The sequence below is a fragment of the Siniperca chuatsi genome, linkage group LG13 (genome assembly GCF_020085105.1).
Source record: "Siniperca chuatsi isolate FFG_IHB_CAS linkage group LG13, ASM2008510v1, whole genome shotgun sequence".
NCBI classification, from domain to species: domain Eukaryota; kingdom Metazoa; phylum Chordata; class Actinopteri; order Centrarchiformes; family Sinipercidae; genus Siniperca; species Siniperca chuatsi.
This window is the reverse complement of record NC_058054.1, coordinates 17,204,842-17,229,200: the sequence shown is the minus strand read 5'-3', so window position 1 is coordinate 17,229,200 and position 24,359 is coordinate 17,204,842. Positions and strand designations below refer to the sequence as shown.

General features: G+C 39.2%; 3 protein-coding genes across 3 annotated transcripts; 2 read left to right on the top strand and 1 right to left on the bottom strand.

Moving 5' to 3' along the window:
• Positions 1-1,893: 1,893 nt before the first annotated feature.
• Positions 1,894-8,313, bottom strand: mau2 (MAU2 sister chromatid cohesion factor). Its single transcript, XM_044218419.1, has 19 exons — positions 7,817-8,313; positions 7,647-7,664; positions 7,399-7,464; positions 7,099-7,194; positions 6,922-7,016; positions 6,785-6,812; positions 6,523-6,678; positions 6,045-6,191; positions 5,836-5,926; positions 5,643-5,746; positions 5,411-5,488; positions 5,058-5,123; positions 4,774-4,857; positions 4,675-4,724; positions 4,511-4,588; positions 4,287-4,398; positions 4,088-4,178; positions 2,352-2,479; positions 1,894-2,255 (listed from the first exon to the last, which is right to left on the bottom strand). Exons 1-19 carry the CDS (start codon positions 8,048-8,050, stop codon positions 2,181-2,183), a joined length of 1,797 nt encoding a protein of 598 aa, XP_044074354.1. The 5' UTR covers positions 8,051-8,313; the 3' UTR covers positions 1,894-2,180.
• A 373-nt stretch (positions 8,314-8,686) lies between these two features.
• Positions 8,687-12,117, top strand: armc6 (armadillo repeat containing 6). Its single transcript, XM_044218416.1, has 8 exons — positions 8,687-8,841; positions 9,065-9,207; positions 9,663-9,748; positions 9,836-10,406; positions 10,526-10,671; positions 10,766-10,897; positions 11,073-11,210; positions 11,313-12,117. The coding sequence occupies exons 2-8, from the start codon at positions 9,087-9,089 to the stop codon at positions 11,523-11,525; spliced, it is 1,407 nt and encodes a 468-aa protein (XP_044074351.1). The 5' UTR covers positions 8,687-8,841; positions 9,065-9,086; the 3' UTR covers positions 11,526-12,117.
• A 226-nt stretch (positions 12,118-12,343) lies between these two features.
• Positions 12,344-23,922, top strand: LOC122886358 (mitochondrial coenzyme A transporter SLC25A42). The gene is made up of 8 exons (XM_044218417.1): positions 12,344-12,736; positions 16,292-16,459; positions 17,291-17,402; positions 17,607-17,632; positions 17,829-17,995; positions 18,668-18,784; positions 19,388-19,539; positions 19,681-23,922. The coding sequence occupies exons 2-8, from the start codon at positions 16,379-16,381 to the stop codon at positions 20,004-20,006; spliced, it is 981 nt and encodes a 326-aa protein (XP_044074352.1). The 5' UTR covers positions 12,344-12,736; positions 16,292-16,378; the 3' UTR covers positions 20,007-23,922.
• The last annotated feature ends 437 nt before the right edge of the window (positions 23,923-24,359 follow it).

The following is a 24,359-nucleotide window of genomic DNA, read 5'->3' as shown; positions in this document are numbered from 1 at the left end:
CATTATCCTATGACAATAAAGCAACTTTGACATAAATTAATGCAGACTTCACACTGACAACTTAAGCAAGTAGCAAGCAAAAGTCTCCTTACTGCTTTTCATAATGTATGTAAATGAATGGAAACAATACAGTTTCTAAAACACAGCAACAATTTGCAGAATGTAATGTGTGCTGCATGTGTTTTGTACAAGTGGGCTAAAACACACAAACCCTCTGGCATCAAGTCAGCACTTTGATTTTATGGTCGTTGTTTCATTTAAAATCCAGTAGAGTACAGAGCCAGCACAACAATAGTGTTTCTGTATCCAATCCACCTATTTTACTTCGTCATTTGTGCTAAACATACGACTGTAGTTTTTATTGCAGTAAATAATAAACACTATCAGTACAGAAATCTGTAGAACAAATGTCTTTACTAGATTAAACAAAACAATGTACCTTTTCCTACATTGGTGTAACTAAATCAAAAGTCCTACCAGTTATTTGATAATATATCAAATGGTACGCAACAATAACGGCAAACAACAAATGCATCTGGTATAATGAAAAGCAACATTAAATAAATAAGTTATTTAAATACAGATTTATACCGCCATCATCTGGAAGAAATGAGTAAAACAGGAAATGAGAAAAAAAACAAACAATTATTACAAAATGCTGACATGGAAAAGATAAAAATGTGAGTTTCATCATGAAACAACATATGTGCAAACAGGTAACAATCAATCTTATTATTATTACTGGTTTCTTGACTCCAAGCAAAATGTGCACATGATATAATCATACACCACAGCGAGATTGACATAGTAAAAATCTAAAGGGAAGTTTTGATGCATCACAGTCTCAAAACATGTTTAAAGTACACTTTTCATGCCTTCAAAATATTAATAAATACTATTGGATGTCAAGCAAACCAACGTTTCCCTTCATATAAAATGGTCAGTTGGTTCCAGAGTCTGGTAAATCTAATATCATCTTCTATCTCATGAATGCTCACATTTGTTCCTCTTCAGTGAATAAACTACATATGCAGCTGTTCACCAAACCAGTACATATCAAACATACCACTACACTACATTATGATCATTACAGAAACAGTATAATATACAGTATATCCAAATGTATCCAAATTAAAACTGCATATCAGAACCGGCCAGCCAGTGCTTTGGAAAGACAGATATTTATTGAGTTCACGCACAACAACAGACTGAGTCACATTTGACTGTCTGTTTGGCCAATGGATGGGTTAAATTCAATGCTAATTTAATCTTAAAAGCTAAGAGTTCTCTGAACATTTCTACTTTACTTCATGCAAAATAAAACTACCTCCATGATGGTCTTGTAAGAAAGAGTTAAGAGATAAGCTAAACGAGTGAGATAAAGCAGTTGAATTTAAAGGTTCTCTGTGGAGTTTTAGAGCTACGGAGCTGTTCTTCTATTAGTGGATCCCCGTTTTGTTTATCTGTGCGCGAACGAGGATACACGTGCACATGGGCATCGGCATACACCAACCAATGGTGCCACACTATTCCACTGATCAATAGGTGACGGTAACACGCCAAGATATGCAGCATTGTGCTGACAAAGGCATGGAAGAAGAAGACGGTTTTGGTGAGTAACACTGAATGTAAACATAACTTTTGTTTGAAAAGAAAGAAAACTCCACAGGGGCCCTTTAATGGAAAAGTTCGACATTCTCGAATGACCAGAATGACTTCCGGATGGGAGCCGAAACGTCTTGATTCTAAAAACATTGTCCAGATGACTACGACTGAAACCTTTTGGGAAATATGCTTATTTCCTTTTTTGCCAAGAGTTAGATGAAAAGGTGGATGAAGACTTACACTAGCTGTTTCCCCCAGTTTCCAGTCTTTGTGCTAAGCTAAGCTAACTAGCTGTAGCTTCATATTTAACGTACAGATATAAAAGTCAATCTTCTCATTTAACTCTCTGCAAGAAAGCAAATAAGCATATTTCCCAAAATGTCAAACTTTTCTTTTTCTTTTTGTTTTTGAGCTGATAGAACAAACTATTACAACCACCCCAAAGTGTGTCAGTGTAATAAAAAATGTTCCCATGACACCTTATGCTTTCCAAAAAACATCAATTACTTAAAATTAAAAACTTAAAATACCCTGCAATTGCTCTTCTGTGTCTCCTTAAGGGAGGGATTTTGTTCTCAGAGCAGGCTGGCCAGGCTGGTAGTAGGTCCATTCTGAGGCTGAAACTGCACAGGGGGGATGCCGTCTGTCCACTAAAACACAACACATTGCACAATAGTTTCTTTCAAAATCCAGGCAGAGTGGATTGACTCATTGTTTATAAGCTGACTGACTGATGTTGTGCTTACACTGATGAGGTTGTGTTCAGGGAGGCTGCAGGCCGCGATGTGGTCCTGCAGGAGCTGCTGGGAAAAGTTCTGGTGCATCTGAGCTGCCTTGTGGGCGTCCATGGTGTTTCCACAAGCCTTGTTCAGATCTGCAGGAAAAAGATCATTGTGAACACTGCTGACCACAGCTGCAGTTTTGGATCCTAACATCAGATCCACCTTTGAATAAGCTCAGACGTATCAAGTTATTGCAGAGTGATTAAGTGTTTCTTCAGCCACTTTGTTGTTTTCCTGAAGCCTTGTCCACTTCTTCAGCTGTGGCTTCATTACTCTGTGGTGTGTTGATGCTATAACTGAATGAGAATCTCTGCTCTCTCTGTATGACTGTAGAATATTTGTGGAACATGGTTAGTTGGAAATGAAGCCCCTTCTGTTGAATTGTACAAACATAAAAATTAACTATTAATGTTTTTGATAACTAAATTGTATGCCATATAAAACATTTTTGCTTCCGTGCTAGAAATATATCAAGGTGATGATTGTGATAAAAAATGACAACACAAAATAACAATATGAGCCAAGAAAACCAAATTACATCGCCAACAGCTGTTGGCTGTTGATCCACACACTGATACTTCCTACTGGCCATGAAATGTGTATGGATATTCATAGTCCCCATATGGTGATCACAATATCCTATTGACAAACGCTTTGGTCCGTAAACACAGTAAACAGTTCCTATGTATGGAACCCCCAAGTGTTCAATATTAAATAAATAAAGATATTATGAAATAAATAATCACATGAATAAATTATGATAATTATATAAATGAACCAACGGTTATTAAAAATCAACTCATTATTATGAAATGTAATTTCATTATACATTTTCATAGTAATGGAATTTTATTAGATATCATTTTTATTTCATTATTGTCATTTTTATTTCAAATGCCCTTTTTAAAAAGTCTGTTTTTATTTCATTATGGAATTCTCCCAATAACAATTTTATTTCATGTCATGTCATTACTTTATTTCCTAATGTCACTTTTCATGAAAGTGATCAGAGACCTCTCACCTTTCAGCCAATCACATGTCACTGCTACCAGATTTAGCCAGTTAGCTCCTGTTAGCTAGAGCAACAACAATGTAAAAGTAATTCTGAATCAACTAACTAGTTGCTGCTGTAAATTACTTTTGAAAAAGGGCATTATGAAATAAAAATGTCTATAATGAAATAAAAAAGTACACTTATAAAACTGTTATGAAAATAAGAATGATGAAATAATATTGCACAATACTAAGTTGAGTTTTAATAGTTATTTGTGAAATACTTAATAAAAGTATTTAAAAAAAAATATTCACAATATTTTCATGTGATTATTTATTTAATAATTATTTAACAATTTAATATTGAACACTCCATGAGATCTGATGTGGATACTGATCAGAACCAGATGATAAATAATGTTTTTGGCCCCCTGACATTTCATCTAGTGCCAACATCAGACCAAAATGTCCACTGGTACAGAAGAAAAACCAAAGTCGACTTGGCAGGTGGCATTTAAATTTACTGACCATATTTATAGATTTTAAGTTGAAGCCATTACATTTTCCGACACACCATGAGCTTTCCCCCTGCGCCCCCATCAGGCCAAAATGTAAACTTCTTCTTCTGGGAAAATATTTCTTCCATAATATTAACAGAAAACCTAACATTGACCTCACTGTGAGTTAAGGCTGAGTGACAGCTGTACCTTTGAGAAGTGCAGAGGACCAGAGCTGCACAGACATGTCTGGGATCTTGCTGGCCAGCTGCAAGGCAGGAACTACCATATTGTTACTTTCCTGAAGAAAATATGGAACCAGACAAGTAGTCAAGATCACATGCACTCCTAAGATACCGGAGCTACTGTGTATGGTCTAATAGAGAGAGTATGTGGTAATATGACTCACCCTGTGGTTGCCCAGGACAAAGAAGATGTGGCCCAGTAGGACTAGCGAGCAGGCAGTCAGCCTATTCAGATCCTCTGCGTTAGACATCTTCAGGGTCTCCCTCAGAAATCTTCTGTTGATGCAAGTTTACATGTCAAGCTTTCTTGCTCTAAACATAAGGACAGGACATAGAGACTAAATATAACTTTTACAGTGCACATATTAAAATTAAAAGGTTTTCTTACTTGGCCTCGTTGTAACGTCCCTGGAAGAAAGACAGGAGCCCTCTGATGTAAAACGCTGCGGCTCGTAGACAATGAGAGCTGAAGAGGTCAAAGTCATGTTATTTTGAAATTCTGCAAAAAACACGGAACAAACTTACATGATGTGATGTTGTAGCTATAGTTACCTGACAGGAAAGTTGTGATCAGGATTAATCCTCTCTAGAAGGCTGTACAGCTGTTGATAACACATGTTTAAATGCTGGAGGAAGGAGCAGCTCCCTGACCTCTTGATGTCTGTTGCCTTCCCGGATGTAGACACTGGCCAGGTTGGTCACAATAAATGCCCATAGTTCCTGGTGTGTTGTCATCTAACAGAAGGAAAACAATAGAGAGAGAATGACAACATGGAGTCATCCAAGTGTCACATAGCCAGGGCTTTTAGTGGATTAATAATAACATATCTTTGATATTCTACTGTGTTTCAAAGATCTGGATAACCCCAGGAGGTCAGAGAGAAGTCACAATCCACAGGGACCTTGTGATCTAACAGTGACGATATGAAACTCACCTGTAGAGCAGCAGTGAACTGAGCCTCAGCATTATCCATGCAGTTCACCGAGATACAGTAGAGGCCCTGACACAGAAAAAGAGGAAACAGATGTGAATGGTTCATATTATCTGGGACAGATGCATCTTTTAAACCGGTGAGCAGTTCTGCAGCTACTTCTTTTGTGCAACCAAGGCACTTAAACTAAACCATGAACAGAAGAGTGGAAAATGTCCAAAAACACGTGTTGGTAGAATACAGAGTGCAGTATTATAATAAGCACATTTTTGCTTCACAATATATTTCATTGGAATCTAGCTGAAAGGCGGTCGTTGACGTTGTTTAAGGTGTCATTTCCTTGCTTGTAGACTTACCAGTAGTGTGTGAAGCTGGGCAGCATGATTTGTAAACAGCCTGGGAGTCTGCTGGCAAAGCTGACAAACCTGAGAAATCTAAAACACAGAGAGGAATCATCACAATTTTAAACTACAATCAAAAAGCTAAGACAACCTCCAGAGTAAACTGGTGTTATAGAATCTATGCTTTTATTCATAATCAGCAATTGTCTGGCAACATACAGATGAAGTGCTACAGTTGATGACGTACCTCTTGTAAAGCTGTGGCTTTGTGTCCAGTGACCAGCCGGCACATGATGATATGCTCCAGCAGGATGACTTGGAACGTGGACAGGATGGGACTGCTGTCCAGCACTTTGAACACATACGGATGGATCAGATTTTATTCAACGTCACTGTCATCAAGGGGGAAATAAGCAGCGAGTGTATTCCAACAAACTTACTCTTCAGCTTCTCCAGCTGCATGAGAGCTTTGTCTGTGTACTTCTGTGCCTTCTCCAAGTAGCCCGCCTGCATGGAGTGCATCACCGTCACCTTTTGTACAAAAAAACAAAAACATGTTGCCGCTGCATCACACACACAATATGTTATTTCAGAATTTATTCTCTTTTCTGTAAGGATAACAACACCTGTGTGTGTGACAAAATCTCACCAGGTACACAAGCACACACATGTGCTCTTTGGGCAGCCAGTGGAAGAGAGCTGCTGGATTAGTGGGAAGGATCTCATCGTCATGGAGAGTGGAGATGGTCTGGATACACTGCTGAAGCTGCTTCAGACATGGCTTCACACTCTTTACCTAAACCCAACATATAGATAAGCTTTGTTGCTTTGAGCATCATATTTTGTAAAAAAAAAAAACCTGGCTATAACAAGTACATTAAGCATTAGTTACCATTACCATTACTTTCCTAACACTGACTACAGGTACTATACTTAAGGGATCAGCAGGTACCGATTTACTACTTAGTTAGGATAATGGGGCAATCAATCAAGTCTTCCTTTATTTAAAATGTTCAAATGTTTGTGTGAAAAATGCAAAGAAATCAAATTATTTTACTTTTACATGCAGCTCTTGGCGTGGGATTTTAGTGGTTTTCCAGTAGTGAGGCATATGGATACAGCTGTACCTGTCCAGCATCCAGGTAGTGTGTCACCTGCAGCACCAGGAAAAAAACTCTGAGGGACTCCTTCTGAATGGGGTTTCCCTGCCAGTTTTCTACAATGGTCCCACACAGAGTCAGCAGAGGGTGCACCTCGCTCAGCTTACGCTCCATTAGCAGCAGCTGCAGAGGCACAAATGTGCGTGCAGTTTACAGAATTGCATGGTGAGAAAACAACACAAATAATATGTTATGAGCCTTTAATTAGCAGAGAATGATCTAAGCGTACCATTCCTTTACTTAGTAAAAACAGAGCTCTGCAAGAAAAGAAAAGAACAGACAAACTTAATGTGAGATAATGAGCATTAAACCACAGATGGATGCGTAATCTCTCAGAGTGTTCAGACATAAAACTGATCAGTTCACCTTGTGTACTCTGAGCCCATGACTCTTGCAAACTCTGCCCCGACTCCTAGGAGATCACAGGCCGATACTAAGTCCTTCTCTAGTGCATGTAGTTGCTGATAGAGAGAAGAACATCCCACACATAAATTATACATGCTTCAAATCTATTTACCAAATATGAATAAGTTATTTTCTTACTGCCAGTTGAAAAAGCAGTCTGCAGTGCCAGTAGGGAGTTTGCTGAGAAATTTGGATGGCCTTCCGCAGCACTGGTTTTGCAGAGTCCACCAAGTTCTTGAAAATAGAAGCCAATAGGTGAGTTACTAAGACGGACAAAACAACACAGCTGCATCAGAAAGTGCATTATTTTACTATTGCATTTAAGTTATAGCCTATTACGTATTTTAACGTGATGAAATATTATACTTTCTCAACTACTACTTTTCACATTATATTATTATTACAGGATGACTGGATGCAAGAGACGGGTCCACCTACCTGTTGACAGTAGAACTCTGATAGGATGCTTGCTGCTTCAAACTTCACATCTTCAAACTGAGAGATCTGATATAAATCATGAAGGAATTGTTATTACCCCATTATCAGCTAGGTCAGTACCAAGATAAATCCAGAACCCCTTTATAAAACATGTATACTGTATGATTTTGAGGAGATGCATTGATGCTGAGGTAACACACCTTGTATCAGTTTGTGGGCAAATTCCTATCATACACAAAAAAGGATACTTGTTGTGTCATGAACCACTGCGGAAAAAAATAAAAAAGCAAAATATTAGTGCCAGCACCACACTGAGCATGGCTTTTGACAGTGAACTGGTGCAATTAATGAAAAAGCATCACACACTGGTGGGCATGTTTCATGCGTGGTATCAGACACTTTGGCTGCTGCTGCTCACCGCTTTCTCCAGGTGAATCTGGGCCAGCTCACTGTTCTTTGTGTGTCGGTACAGCACCGAGCCCAGCTGGAGGTGAGTCCGGGCCTCGACCCTCGGAGGCGGCTTGAACTGAAACACTGCCTGCAGACAGTGAACGCACAGACGGATCTTAGGCGGACTCGACGTGCGGAAATGTTCTGCAAAGCCCAGCAGGGCTAGGTACCAGGGCTCCGGGGCCTCGGTGCTCGCTGCCATCTTGAGTCGTCCGCAGAAAACGCAACAACAAAATACACTAATTTATCGTTGGACAGACGTCCGCCGAATTTGTCTCCAGCTGCAGCTGGCCTCTCACGTGTTTTCTACCTCTACCATAGAGCATCTTGGGTACTACGGCCAAGCTAGCAGAGGAATAAGAACGTCCGGTCTTTTTTTCAAAATAAAACCATATGAGTGCGTTAACAGTCAGACAAACATAACATACGTTTTCGTGAAATTCAAGTTATTGTAGTGACATAACAGTAACAATAATGAAATATTTAAAGCTAACCACCTCAAAGGTATGTCACGATATATATCCACTAGACATGGGAGTTCACCTCGGGAATATTCTAAATCACTAAAATGCCTCCTTTATTTTGAAGGGAAAGTCGTCAAAATAAAACTTTCACTTAAAAGTGCCCGTTACGTCCCATATAACGGATAGTCACTTAACTCAGCGCTTCCCTCTTCTTGATATAAAACATACTAGCTACTCCATTTGTGATTTTCTTTAGTAGTCGTGACCTAAAAAAAGTTATGAAATCGTTGTCTTCAGGTGTACGCCGGTCATTTAGTGGAACTAATCTTTTACGGTCTATGTCCCAGCCGAGGACATGTATGAGTGGGACAGTTTGCGGAATTTACTATTCACTAAAATTGTTACGCACAATTCACCCCCCGCGCTCGTTGCGGAGAGATGGAAATAGTAAGCACTGCCGTAAATCGACAGTGGTTGTCGGTTCATTCATAACAGTTGAACGCAGGTCTGTCACTGGGCGGTGGTAACAGTTAAGTGATTTGACTTATGTCTTTTATGACGATATTTTTCTTACATTACAACAACTTTATTTAACGGTAGCTTTGCAAATTTCAACAGCCATAGTCGGCAACAAAAGCAGGAACAGAACATCTATTAGCCAAATAGCTAATACTAACGTTAGCTATCTTGGATAATCAACGCAATTGATGATTCTCATCTTTTGACATCACCATTATCGCACTTCATTTCAGAGTGGAGATTACCGTGTGGAAAATGGCTAAGCGGAGGATCACACAGGAAACCTTTGATGCTGCTGTCCGGGAAAACATGGAGGAATTTGAGATGGATCCTGATGACGCTTTGAAGGATGCTGTGGAGCAGTTTGAGTCTCAAGGTAACGTAGCTAGAAAGGACAATGACTGGTAGCCTAGTTGATGAATGTACAGTTTTGTTGCTGACTGTTGACGGTGAGCTTATTGACTCATTGGGGATGAAGCCAAGCCAGTTATGATCTATATAAACTTTCAGGGGGAATCAGAATGGCACAGGGGAAACATATTAAATGCAAAAATATCAGAATGTCTGTCTATGCTTTGTGCTTCAAAAGAAGCAGAAGTGAAATCACTGATGGCCAAACTGCAGGTGCTTCACTAAAACCTACTAATTTGTCACGGCAGAGGAACGGTCTCTCCTGATACATCTCTCTGGAGCCATGAGGCCGGCCTTATGATTAATATCCATATTGGAATAATGCTCAGTAGCCAGTTGACAGTGGTTGATCCAGCTTATTTAGTGAATTATTAAAATTAAGGGTGCCATCTTTAACACTAAATTTATGTGTGGATGCAGGTGTGGACCTCAGTTGTATAGTACAAGCTGTACCAGCTGTGTCATCTGATGACAAACAAGAAGAGCAAACACATGAGGTCTTACAGGTAAGTCTTGACCTGTTTTGTGAAAAGGGTCTGTTTACTGCATACGTACCACACTCTCACTCTGTACACGTCTTTTTTCACTTGCAGGCTTTGGATTCCCTGCGAATTGGAAGAGACTCTGCCAGTGCTATGCAAGTGACGGTAGACATGAAACGCTTCACTGAGCATTGCTCTCTTGGATTTGCTCAGAGGTACCTGGCTGCCCAAAAAGACGCCTACCCCGTCATCCTCTCTTACTGCAAAAAGAGCGTGGAGGAGCAAGAAGCTGTGTTGACCGCCCTGTCCGCTCTGGCTGCACTGACAGATGGACAGCCAGACTTGTTGGATGCAGAGGGCCAGCATTTCCTTTTGGATGTCCTTAAGAAGTACCAGGCAGACTCCTCTGTGACACGTGTAGCCATCTGCGCTGTACGTCACTGCTGTTTGAAACATGAACAGAACAGGCAGGATTTGGTAAAAGGTGGCGTCCTGCCTCTGCTGACTGGTGCAATTACACAACACAGTGGATGTGCTCAGCTCGTCAAGGAGGCCTCTGCAGCTCTCAGGGTCATGACCTTTGACGATGATGTCCGAGTTACATTTGGGCAGGCTCATGAACACGCCAAGATTATTGTTCTTGAGCACAATGGACTGAAGGTTTTAATTGAGGCTGCGAAAGGTAAGGCCAGCTGATGACTAGTTTATGTGGGTGTTTGGCATAATAGCTTCAGTTGTTTCTAAATCAGATTCTGATTTGATTAATGTAATTCCTTTATTTCTTGTGTTCCTCCCTCACAGCTCACCTTGATAATACATCTGTTCTGAGTGAGCTTTGTGCAACTTTGTCCCGTTTGGCCGTAAGGAACGAGTTCTGTCAAGACATCTGTGATCTAGGAGGATTGAAATTCATGTTGACGCTGCTTGCAGACAGCTATGAGTCACCGGTACCCAACTAAAAACAAAGAATTGTGATATAAACTGATTCAAGATTCAACTTCCATGTTTGTTCTGCTCACTGAACTGGTTTTCTACTTGCAGGAGTTGGTTCGACAGGTCCTTAGTGCAATACGAGCCGTAGCAGGAAATGATGATGTGAAAGATGCAGTTGTTAATGCTGGTGGAGTCCAGCTCGTTGTCATTTCCATGAACAGACACATGAACAACTCTGCTGTGAGTTAAATGTCATACCTACACGCTAACTGACTGTGAATTGGTTTGATCTAGCATTTACCACAGATTTAGTGTAGAAATTGTATTATACATTGGTTTTTGTTGGATAAAAATAAATTTGAGTTATAAATAAATTCTGAAATTGTCCTAAGATTATGTTCATGTTCTGCTGTAGGTGTGTGAGCAGGGCTGTGCATGCCTCTCTGTCCTCGCTTTGCGTAAACCCAACAACTGCAAAGTCATCATGGAGAATGGAGGTGCCTTGGCAGCCGTGCAGGCTATGAAGGCACATACTCATGCGGTCAATGTGCAGGTAATATGAGGTTATTTATAAGAAACGTTTTTACTTGAAAAAAACAGGCCCTGTGACAGTCTGCCAACTCTCTATGTCCCTGTTTTCTTTCTTTATGAACAGAAACAGGCGTGTATGCTGATGAGAAACCTGGTTTCACGTATGAGTAACTACAGTCAACCAATCCTGGAGATGGGAGCAGAGGCCCTGATAGCTCAGGCACTACAGACCCATGAAGACTGTGGTGATGTGTGTAAAGCAGCCCTCAGAGATCTGGGATGCCAGGTGGAGCTTCGAGAGCTGTGGACCGGCAAACATGGCAGCATCACCAACTGAAAGTAGAGGAGAGCTACCATGAGTTTACCTGAAATGCAATTTAAGGCAAGGTGAAATGTTATGATGTTGGTATACATAGCTACCAGCTAGACATATTTGTACGGAGTAGTTGTTGTAGAAAAGGCTTGTGAACAGTGTAAACAACCAAGCCACCTGTCCACACAGTCCACATAACACCCTTGAGTGGTTGAATAATTTTTCCCGACCCTTTCCCGTTTCCTTTGCTAGTAATATTTAGTTTACACATTTTCTGATGCAGAGTATATATCTGTACCACATTTATGTTCATGAGATGTCAGATGTAAATTTGTGTAATTTGTGCCATGGGTAAATATAAATGTATTTGCTGCTATGCAAATAGTTTAACTGTACTGTTTTTTGCAGATTCCTTTCCCATGTTGGCACAGCCACATTTTAACATGACTGCCTTATAGTTTTACCCTAGCTAAACATTTCCTTTATTGTTGCTTAATTTGTACAAACATTATTACAGTGTAAAACTGAAATATCTGATATTTAAACCTACCTAACAACATGGCACTGTATATTCTGCCTGATTATGATAAAACTCACTTTAGGTGCTTCACCTTTATCATGCTGTGTGACTGTGTGTAGATATTATCATTCACTGTATTTGGTGAGACTGAGGATGAAGATACTCTGGAATATTTACTTCCACTGTACTTCATGGACAAGAAAAAAACCCTGGAGAAACTACAGCAAGCCAACTCGTTGCCAAGTGTGTCTCCGCTGCTCACGCCCCTCTAACCGACCTATCCAAACATGCCCCTCCTCATTCAGACTTCATTTCCCACAATGCCACAGCGCTCGTCCTTGTCAAACCTCACTGTGGTCAAGATAACGTTAACTCCGGCTGGTTGCTGTCAGGAGTTAACGATAGAAGTACAACGGCATGGACGATGTCAGTCACTTAAAGTCACTGTAGGGCTAATTAATTTGAGAAATGTGTGGAAGAGCGTGCCTTAAATACCTGGAGACATTTTTATCAAGACCTTAGTTCATTATTGATATCTCCACAACGCTGTCGACGAGAGTAACATTAACGTTAATGTAGCGGTAAGCTAACAGCTAGCTAACGTTACTTTACCTGCTATTTGGCTAACTTAGAACCTGCTAACGACTTGAAACAACGCACCTAGTGAGGGATATCAAAGCATCAGAAGTCTTCAAGCGGGTGTCAAATTTGTAAGGTAAGAAATCTAGTGTTTGTAACAAGTGACAGCTAGCCGACTGCAAAGGGTGGTTGTGTTTTGCTAGTGGACAAGTTTCGACAAGACTGGTGGGTGCAGCAGCCAGTGAGACAGAAGGAGAAGCATGGGGATTATTTTATGAATGAATGTCTAATTCTAGACTAATACTGCTGAATTGGAACCTATCTGTGGTTATGTAATGTCAGTGTTAGCATAAATAATTTGAATAACATGGAAAAGAAAATGGTATAATATGTAGCTATATATAACTAATGCTGTCACAAAACTACTGCTTAACGTAACAAAACAGTCAAAATTACAGGAGGTTAGACAAAATAACACCTCATAATATAATGCAGTCCACTACAGCAACACCCTGGGTGGGCTATGGAAAATTTTGAGCAGTATTTTCTGACATTTTGTCATTTTAAGCTTCACAGAGGTATTTTTGTTATGACTGTTCTAATGGAATGGATTGGATAAAGTGTTTTTTATTATCTTGTCCACCCTGTATCTATCACGTACAGTTACTATAATTTTCAGGCAGTTTTTGTTATCTTAACACATTCTGAAACATTACAGTTTACTGATACATTGATATTTTACTGATGACCATGTAAGTAACCCAGCTTAAAGGGCAGGTTGTTCACAGACGTTTCTCACAAAAACAGCTCAGTGTGCAAGAAGGCCCTTCTGTGTATTTAACACTATAAATCCACAGGGACAGCTCTACCTCTCCATTGCTGTGTGTAAAGCATGGGAATGGGGTATTGGATCATGGATGACAAGTGGGGAAAATCTTGCAGTTGCAGCCATGCCCGAGGCACACCAAACACATAATGCTAGCAGTCAGGAACAAGGAACTGTAAAATGATATGTATGGGGAAGGAGGCTGCTGGGAGGGGTGAGAGACGGCCTATGAGTAAGGACAGTGGGTGAGGTGAAAAGGGACGCATTAGGGGTCTAAGTGCTCATTTGAGGATCTGCCTTGAAGCTCTGTTGTACTGATGCCAATGTTAGTTGCCCATGACTACCCAGTTTTTCGGCAGACCCTCTGTTTGCTCTCTTGTCTCTTAGCTTTCTCTCCATCTTGTTTTGCTTGATTCTCCTCACTGTTACTAAACTCCTTGGACTCTGATGTTTGTGGAAAGTGGAATCTTTCCCAGTAATGTATGATTATTTAACAAATATTCAGGATCTACTAGTTCTTGTTCTTGTTTTGAAGGTGGATCAAGCTTCTGTTCAGTGAAGTATTAAAACTAAAAGTGCCTGTGACATTCAATGGAATAATCTAGTGTTGAAACAGCTAGATCATTAATTGAGTAGAGGATAAACAGAACATGCATTTGTGACAATTGATTAATCACTTTAGTAGCCTATCTTAGCAAAAATAATATATATAATATATATAAATATATAAATAGAATAATTTGCTGCTTCCGGTTTTTCTTAGATTAGCCATGTTGTAATTGTTCAGATATAGAGCTAGACGGATGAATTGGCTGGGCTGTTATTCGCTTTTTGCAGATATTTCAGTATCGGTGTATTTGTCAGTGTATAATTGCAGTACAGAAAGATATACTTGAGGTAGTTTAGAAACAGTAACACACCATTATATATGGTTTATTTTATATAAAGTTTATTTTTTAACTTTAAATTGTCTCGCTCATTATATATCTTGGTCACAATTCTGTAATAACCACCTTTAAAGCCAATTGAACACATTTTCACAACCACATTTATCAAAAATGTTGTATGTTGTTTTCTATGATTTGTTATTTATTCACCGATCTACTGTATATAATATTTTTTGAGTAGCATAAAGGGAACAAAATCCCATCATACAACCCTGTTTTGTGAAAGGATCAATAAATCTATCTTGTGTCTTGTATGTCATGTGTTTATGTAAAAAAACAAAAAAAGCTAATATATCATCTTTGGATTTTAAAACTCAAATATTGATATCGGCATCGGCCTCAGAAATATATAAATGAGATATATTAAGATACAGTAATCAATGTAATGATATCACATTCAGTTCTGATAACTTGTGATATGCTGCTACTCTTATCGATAGTCCTTATCGCTCTAATACTTTATCAATACTTTATCGGTTCTTTTTTATTACTGTGGAAAAAAATGATTTTAGAATAGGATTCAATTTTATTTATATATTAAATATAACAAAATATTGTTTCTAGAGCAGAAAAAACATTGTTTACAACATAACATTTACTATATAAACTCAATAACATCTCCCTGGGGAAAATAACTAATAATTTTAATTATAATTTTCCTGACATCAAAAATTAGTCACTATTTTTTACTGTTGTGTAGATTGTATGTATGTTACAAAATGATTAATTAAAAAAGAAAATAGATTAATCAGTCATGAAACAATCATTACAGCCCTACAAAAATACACATGCCAACTTTATACACATTCTCCTGCAAATCAGGTTTACGTGTTTGACAACTTTTGAATTGTGACTGCGATTTACAGTAAAGTTGGTTTGAACAATGCTTGTTTGTGAAATGCGTGCAATATTTAATATTGAGCCAGTCAGCCTGTGGGGGTTGAAGGTTGCATGAATAGGTGATTTATCCGGGAAAATAAGCTCATTGAAAAACATGCAAACATGAGATCGCCCCAGATAATGTTCTACTCATGTAAGTCTTCACTGGCTGCAGAGGCAAGAATGTTCTGACTGTACAAAGATGTGGTAAGACTGCAATCTGGTATGTTAGCAAGGGAGGGGCTTCAATGGTGATGTTGTATTTAATTATTTATTTTTAAAGCTTTGCTCAGACAGACACCTTTCACCTACAGGTCCTCAACTCTGTCCTTCAAGAGATATCTTTGAGTGTAATTTACTGTAGTTCTACTTCTGTTACTTCTACTGGTCAGTGTCTTTACATATCCTTCAAATGTGCAGCAGTTGGTTAAAGGTAACTGGATTATTCTGCAGGTAACAATTCACTAGAGGTGCGTCTTGTAATTACGACGGTGTAGTCCCTCATTCGTCCAGGAGTGTTCTATCGTAGAAAAGGTTTCAGTCGTAGTCATCTGGACACTGTTTCAGAATCATGATCATCATTGATTCTGAAAACAGTGTCCAGATGACTACGACTGAAACCTTTTCTACGATAGTCTTGTAATTACAGTTTCTTGGTTAAAGATAAGCACCCTCTGTCAGTCATCACATGCTGACATGACACCGCTTTAGTCAGCAGTGCAAAGAAAGTACTACACTAATATGTTTCTCTGCCTACAGGTTTACACAGGGCTAGTCTTGAATACTTTGGTACTAATTGCCACAAGATGAAGCTATACTACTGAAAGCAAACTCAAGCTAGCTTAATTTGTAGACAGTGTTTGCATGATAATTCCTCATAAAGTCATGCTTGTCACTTGATCCTGACACAGTTCCCTGAGAGTAAGAAGAGAAGAGGCTTAGCCACCTAAATATTTTGTCAGTTGTTTTATATTTAGGCTAAATTTTAACCTAAAACTGACCTTTGTTTCTCTCGTCGACCCCTCCCTCTCCTCTGTAGTTCTCAGCACCTGGTATTGCTGCCCTCCCCCACCCAGTGGTTATATTCATGAGCACGCTCAGTGACAGTTGTGCATAGTCCTCGGGCATGGGGAGTGGAGTCCAGGAACAACAGGCATCACTCACGCAAGGAGAAGTGCTTCCGCTGGCTTCCTCCAGTCAGTCAGACGTAAGTTATCAGGTGACATTTTTATAGACATGATCCTTATTTCAGCAAATCCACCCGAAAATTAAGTCCATGTGTTATTTATGCAGCTCAGTTTTAATCCGTGAATTTGAATCATTTGTCTCTTAGACAAAAATAATAGAGCTGCTCAATTGACAGTGAATACTGGAACAACTCCTGGGACATCAGAGCAGTCATTGTGATTTTTATAGTTTGGATGAATTATCTCAAGCAAAATCTTTAAGCATCTATAAACCCAAAGAGTGACTATTGCAACGTCACACAGAATTTCACTCAATGACTTGACCGTCAAAAATCACTAAAATATTATAATGTAAGTTCTGTTTAAGATGCATTTCCCTTCCCTTTTTATGTTTTATTTTTGTGATTAGTTCCTGTCAAGGGAACCTGACACATTGCTCAATATTATTATGTAGAATGAAGAAAATATGTGTCATCATCTTCAATGGCAGAACTGTAGAGGCATCCTTATGCTATTTCAGTGTCTGTGTTTTGTCCATGTAGTTGTGCTGTCAAACTATGTTCTCCTCTTGCCGCTAGTTGCTCTGCTGTATTGTATGTGAAAGAGATGAACCGAGTTGAGCTTATTAGCGTCATGGCCTCTTCTTTGTCTTCAATTCATTTAAGGACATCTGCTCTTTTCAAGGTTTAGTGAGCTGGTTAGTCTGATGTCATCTATTATCCTTATATAACTCCGGTTTAATGATCAACAGCATCTCAAACACAACTTTTTTCACGTAAGGACGCAGTTTTTACAGGATTCACTCTGTTGGTATTGGTGACCCTAAATGTGATTCCTCGATCGCTGTGCAGGGCCTGAAGCACACTCGGTCTGTCATCAACTCGCTCTTCTCGGGGGCTTTTGCAGGAGCTGTGGCCAAGACAGCTGTCGCCCCATTGGACAGGACTAAAATCATCTTCCAAGGCAAGTGGGATTCTCTGCTGACCTAAGAGTGGAAACTGTTTTTAGATTAGAAATGACCCACTTGGATGCCATGGAATTATATCTAGAACTAATGGTTATGTTTTAACGGTGTTACTCTTGCATTCATAGCAATAGGAATATTAGAAAATGTCATGTGAAACACTGCACACGTTATTTATATTGCACATATGTTTTGTTTTTCAGTGTCTTCAGCAAGATTCTCTGCCAAGGTAGGTTTCATCATATATTTAATGTTTGTTTCTTGGTAAAACAGTTGTCTGCTTCTCATTCATAATGAGATTAATTCACATCCATTGCATTTAACATAAGCCACATATTTAGAGTTTTTTGATTTATCAAGTTATCAAAAATAGATTATCAATTCAAACTGAGTATTAGCAATTATGTGCTTATGTGTACACACAGGAGGCCTACAGGTTGATCTACCGCACCTACCTGAAGGATGGCTTCTTCAGTCTGTGGAGGGGGAACTCTGCCACCATGGTGCGAGTCATCCCATATGCTGGCATCCAGTTCTGTGCACACGAGCAGTACAAGAGGCTGCTGGGAGGGTACTATGGCTTTCAGGGGAAGTAAGTGTCAGTTTATACTGGTAGACCTACTAAGGTTGTCACATACCAGAATTTTAAACTTCGATACAATATTAGTACAAAAAACCGATACTCGATACCACGGATTTTGATATCACGGTAAAAAGAAAGTAATGTCCTAGGCGCAGAAAATAGTATAATTATCTAGCTATCTAGGCGAGTTCATAGACCAAACTATGATACTCTCCCAGTTGTGTCCTCGCTTTGTTTATTTCGTGTACCCAGCTTCGACGTCTGTGTCTGGCTCACAGTCTATGCTGAAAAGCGATGCCAAGAAGCTTCCTTTGGTTTGTGTTCATTTGTTTGAGAGAGACAGAGACAGCAGTGGTCGAGGGAGCGCTGCTTAGTGAGAAAGCCATTTTGGTGAATCAGAGAAATAAAATTTTATTTTCACACGCCCACACCCCCACACACTGCCGCACAGTCCTGTGGCTAATCGCCACAATGCCTGATTCTGTGTGAATGAAGCTTAAAGATTGTAGGTCTGTTTTTTTTTTTTATAGCTTCGGTCTGTTGGCTCATTTGTGTATTTTTATCTTGACAGTTATGTTTGTGTTTGAAATTGAATTGAAAAGATTTTCTTGTGGAGTAATGGAAAATGTGAAAGGCTGATATACGTACAGTTGTTGTTTTTTTTTCTTTTCTGTGTTCCAGAGCCCTACCTCCATTTCCAAGGTTACTGGCTGGGTCTATGGCTGGTACCACAGCAACCATGCTGACCTATCCTCTGGACATGGTGCGAGCTAGGATGGCTGTAACGCCAAAGGAAATGTAAGGTCATCTATTAGCTATTAGCCAAAACACAGTCATCAGTGGTTACTGCAAAATAACACGAGGGGCTGCATTGATATGAGTGTGTTGCTACAAGGTTCAGATTTAGGATGAAATATTTAAAATTTGGAAGGCTTCTTAAAAGGCGTGACACCACACAGCAATTCATACAGAGAACTAAAAACTTTGGAAAATCACTACAGCAGTAAGGATTTTTCTATCAGGTCTCAGATCTGTTAGGGATGATGCTCTTGTCACTGACACTCAAGTTATTCAAGGCCTTGATTATCAGTCAGTATTCATTACTAAAGACTTTATAGGTGGCCTTAAAATTTGCCAGTCAGAAAAATAACATAAAGTAAAGCAACCGAAATGAATGTCATTCAAACTGTTAAATAGATACCGGTCTCCACTGCACAGGCATTTGAGGTAGTGTGTGTTCCTTTACACAGTGCTGTTGACCATGGTACAACTGTAGAGTTTTTTTCTGAATAAAAACAGACTTGAAAATGATTGTTTGTTTTTTTTAAATGCCTGTAGCGAAAGCCAGTATGCTAGAATCAGTTTCATGCTCATATTTTTTGTGGTGCCTCCACTGTTTAGGTACAGCAACATTCTGCACGTGTTTGTGCGGATATCCCGAGAAGAGGGCCTGAAGACATTGTATCGAGGCTTTACTCCCACCATGCTGGGTGTTGTGCCCTATGCTGGTCTGAGCTTCTTTACCTATGAGACACTGAAGAAATTACACGCAGGTAATGCACTACCACTGCCAATTCTAAATGTATCTGTGTATTTATCTACAACCCCTTTCTTTCACACCTAATTTTTACGTTGCATATGTAAAATACTTGTTCACTGAATGGCACTTCTTCACATCCTCCTCTCCCATGTAGAGCGCAGTGGGCTCCCGCAGCCCTACTCATATGAACGTCTGGCGTTTGGAGCCTGTGCAGGTCTTATCGGTCAGTCGGCGTCTTACCCTTTGGATGTGGTACGACGCCGCATGCAGACCGCAGGGGTCACGGGTCACGTGTACGGCACCATCCTGGGCACTATGAAGGAGATTGTGTCTGAAGAGGGGGTTATCCGTGGACTCTACAAAGGTCTCAGTATGAACTGGGTCAAAGGGCCCATTGCGGTGGGGATCAGCTTCACCACCTTTGACCTTACTCAGATTCTCCTGAGGAAGCTGCATCAGATGGGCTCTACGGCTCGATAATAGCGATACAGAGAGAGGAAAATGGGGATAGTGGGGTGACAAGATCCCCGTACACCCTCTAAAGAGAAACAAAGGGAGTGAGAGAGTGAAGAGTGTGTATTGCTGGATAGAAGCAAACACACTCTGGCTTAGGATGCGTGGGTAATATTAATGTACTCTCTCGCTTTATCTGTGTGCAGCGGGGGATGTACAGTCCCGGTAGGCGTGAAGTATGTTGGATGGTATTGAGTACCTGTACACACTATTGTCATGTACATCTAAGTGCAATATGCTTTTATGTGTGTACACATAAATTACAATGCTCCTGCCCTCGTGGACCAGGCCTGAGTGTATTTGGCAATCAGAGAATTTAGAGGTTCACACACACACACACACACACACACCCACACACACACACACACACACCAACTGCCTTGTGTGGCTACTTCCAATGCAATGCAGGTTTTTCCACTCATTTACTATTGACCTTTAAGATGCATTTGGTTTAATAAGAGTAAAATATGCCCCCTTGAGATTTGTTTTGTTGTGAGTGAGTTTGTTTTAAGGAATTATACCAAAGGTTAGTATATGAGCTAGTTGCAGATTATATGGTGTTAGTGATGTTAGTTTATTGAAGCACAAAAGTTCTCAGAGTATGAGTTTAGAGCAAAAATCTTGCCCAACACAGAGGTAACAGCAATGTTACTGCCATCAAATGGTCAGTTTTGTGTGAGTTGAATATATTGAATTCACTATGAGTCCAGTATCTTTTAGTGGAGCTACTAAAGATGAATTCACAGAATTTTATTTGTAGTTTAACTACTGTGCTGACAACAGACAGATCAGCTATATTTTATGCCAGTGCCAACAGATATGAAGTATAAAGAGTGCCCATATTATTTGGTTTGTTTTATCTGTAATCATTTAATGGGCTTTTTAAAATATTGTCATTTGTGACAGACAGTTTTGTTGTCTGAAGTATTAATGGCGGTGGATAGACAGATGATATGCAGAAAGATTTCTGTACTAGTTGAGAATACTAGCTGAAAATGATCCAGTTTAACCTCCTGTTGACATACAGTCCCATGTAATGCACATCAAGCAATTTGGTTATTTTCCAAATGTGAGATCATATGCACCGATTTAACAGTTTAGTAGGAACACCTGTACAGTCTAATGTAATCCAATACAACTGCCCTGCAATGAATACTAACGTAGTGAAGTTTACAATGTTGTGTTGTTGACGCTGTGTGAGAGGTGTTGTTTTAACTCCAGTAATCTTTTAGTGGTAATGTTTTGGATTACAATATATTGAGAGGTGTTAACGGATATGTCACTGGTAATGGACACTCACATATTCAGTATACAAATGTTGTCTTCCATTAGCTGTTGATATGGCAGCTGCAGTGTGTTTTGTGTAAAACTTGGCAAGACACTAGTAGAGATTCCATCATAGAAATAACTTCATAACGAGGGTGGATGTCACTCACATTGTAGAGCTGTAGCAGTATTGCTAATGGACTAGCTTGAATTCAAATATGCACACACCTGTTACAGGCATAATTCAGTACATTTTTGCATTCTCAGTATTGTACTTTACCTCAGCACACAATAAAATGTTCATGGAATTCTCACATATCAATGTTTTATGTGGAGTAGTGTCAAATACTGGATTAGGTGCTCAGTTTTGATTGTATGTGAGGAAGTTTCAACAGTATTGATGCAGGCCTACCCTCGTTGAAGAGTGTCAATAGTTTCTATACTTAGAGCACACATACTGAGGCAGGGTGGTTGAGCTGGGAGAGCAGCTGGGTGCAGAGCCAAGTGGAACAGAGGGCAGGAAAGTGTCACCTTTATCAGAATATAGCAGGAAGTTTTCTCTGTGAAACAGGTGTGAGCATCTCAACTGTCACCCAACAGTTAGTTTAAAAAACAGACACTCCCAAAACAATGCCCTGATTAATCTCTAAATTTTTGGAATTATCATCAGACAAAATGCCCGTCATAGTTATGTCTTATTAATGTCTTAACATTGCTTACATGTTCTTCCCAGCAGACAAACAATCCAAAATATTAATTGTATAACGTTGTGTAGAAAAGCAACTTTTTACATTTGTGCATCTTTAATGAGCAAATGTTTTGTTTTTTCACTGTTTTAAAAGATGAACAGATTACCAAAATTGGAGTTTATACATTTTTTGTCCATTAACTAATCAAGATATTGACGACTATTTATATTCTAGGACTTGGTATTATTTTAAATGTATTCAGAATCAGAAATACTTTATTGATGCTGATATATGATACTTTAGTTTTTGCACCAAAACCACAACAATACTTTTTTATGCCTTACTTTAAGGAGTATTAAAAAGAATTCTATCAACCTTTTTGGTTCATTGAAGAAAAAAGGCCAAACCTCTCAGCAGCATATAAAAACTTTGTCTGAATAAAATAGTCTAAAATTGGTAAAATTATGATTTAATTCAGGAACTGTCTGATCAGAGAATAAGTAAGTACGAATCTGAGGAAGCATTCGTCGTCAGCTTCGATACGCACTGCTCGGTATTGAGAAGTACTGAGGTTGGATACCCAGCCCCATCCAGTAGGCTGCTACACTTATCCCCATTCATTAAACTCAACTGTCCCCTGGCCTGCCTCAGTCAGACCTTCGTCATTTTATCCACCTCTTATCTGTCTGTTCATGGATGTTGTGATTGTTTTGCTTATTGTCCCGTGAGTCAGGAGAATTGTAGCTGCGCTCTGGTGGCAGCCACCTAGACATAGTCTGATATTATTCTAATCAGCAATCAGAACAGCAGAACAGTAGATGCAAGTTTAGTCTTTTAATATCAGTGTGTTATCTTTACCCCTTACTTTAGGTAGCAGGAGGGAAATACGTGTAGCTGAGTTTAGATCAATGACAGAAACCTGCACGTGCTCTGAGCTGAAACGTGCAAGATTGCTGCATAGTAGAAAGTACACAGAAACTGAAAGCTGAGTGAAGGTTGTTACTGACTTAAGTGCCTAGCAAGGAATGGTAACATTTTTACTATGACTTGAGCTACTTCTACTAGCCTTTTTGAAGGTTGCTTCCATTTTATAGCCTTGCTTTGGTCTTGAAGTTATGAATATTTAAGGGGCAGCAGTTGGTTTTCAAGGTGGTTTGAAGTTTGGGGATTGTTCGACCTCTGTGACTGAATGTATTACTTCAGGTCCAGTTTTTGTACGTGAATTTTGTAAAACTTCCTTGCAGGGTATTATTGCTGTCTAGGGTGAGAGACATGACCCTTGGCTTCCTAACAGACTCGACCAATCAATTTCAACCAGTCTAGCACTAATTTGAGGAATGTTGGAAGAATTATATACACATACATATGTAGCCTAATTTCAATTGGATTGATATTTTCGCCCTGTTGACCTACCTGTAGATCAAAGGAGATAAAAACATGATGGAATACACCATAATAGGGAGAGGTGACAACAAGCTTTGAAAAACCCCAGACAATCATGAGATGCCAAACAATTGTATGTTTTTGTTTTAGAAGAAAAGTAAATTTTTTGTTGAGAACCTGACAGTGGCTTAATGAGGAGGAATACTGAAACACTACGACAGAAAACTCTGGGGAAAGATGTGATTTTTATTTGCTCTTGTAAAAGCAAATCGAATTGTTTTACCTCTATATGTGGGTAATCCTACATAGACGTGCAGACATACAATGCTACCGTGTTTGCATGTTACAACAGATCATCTCGTATTGTTTTGTCTCAGTGCAGCAGTGATACGACGGCTGTTTCGTAAATCCCAGTGATTTGTGCCAACTGAATGTAAACTTACCTACTAATACCACCTTGTGTCCAGTCTCTAGTGATTATGGTGTATCTGTAGGAAAGTTTTGAAATATCAAATTCTCAAATAAAACTTGATGTTGACAACAGATTGATGGTTGTTTATTATTTCACTGTTTTTCCTGTCCCTGCTTGATGTCTGTTTGTACTTGTGGAGTTACTTTTGACATTAGATTAAAACTCTACATACAATATGTTCAGTGTTCAAGGACACTTAACAGAATCAGACATCCTTTGCATATTTTAATTGAACAATAAATAAACACAGTTTCTTGTATTTTAAATGAAGCTCTAAATGTAATTGAAGAAAAACATATAATGAAATACAAAAAGTGAAATAAAAGAAATGAATTAAAATGTTACATAAACAAAGTGTAAAAGTAGTAGTTATCTAACTAAGATTATTAAAATAACACCTGAAGCAGAGTAATTATATATAATAATAAGCTCATTTAGTGGCCTGTTAACAATCGGGGCCCAACGTGACACGGAATACAAATAAATAAAGTGAAGATAAATTTATAAATA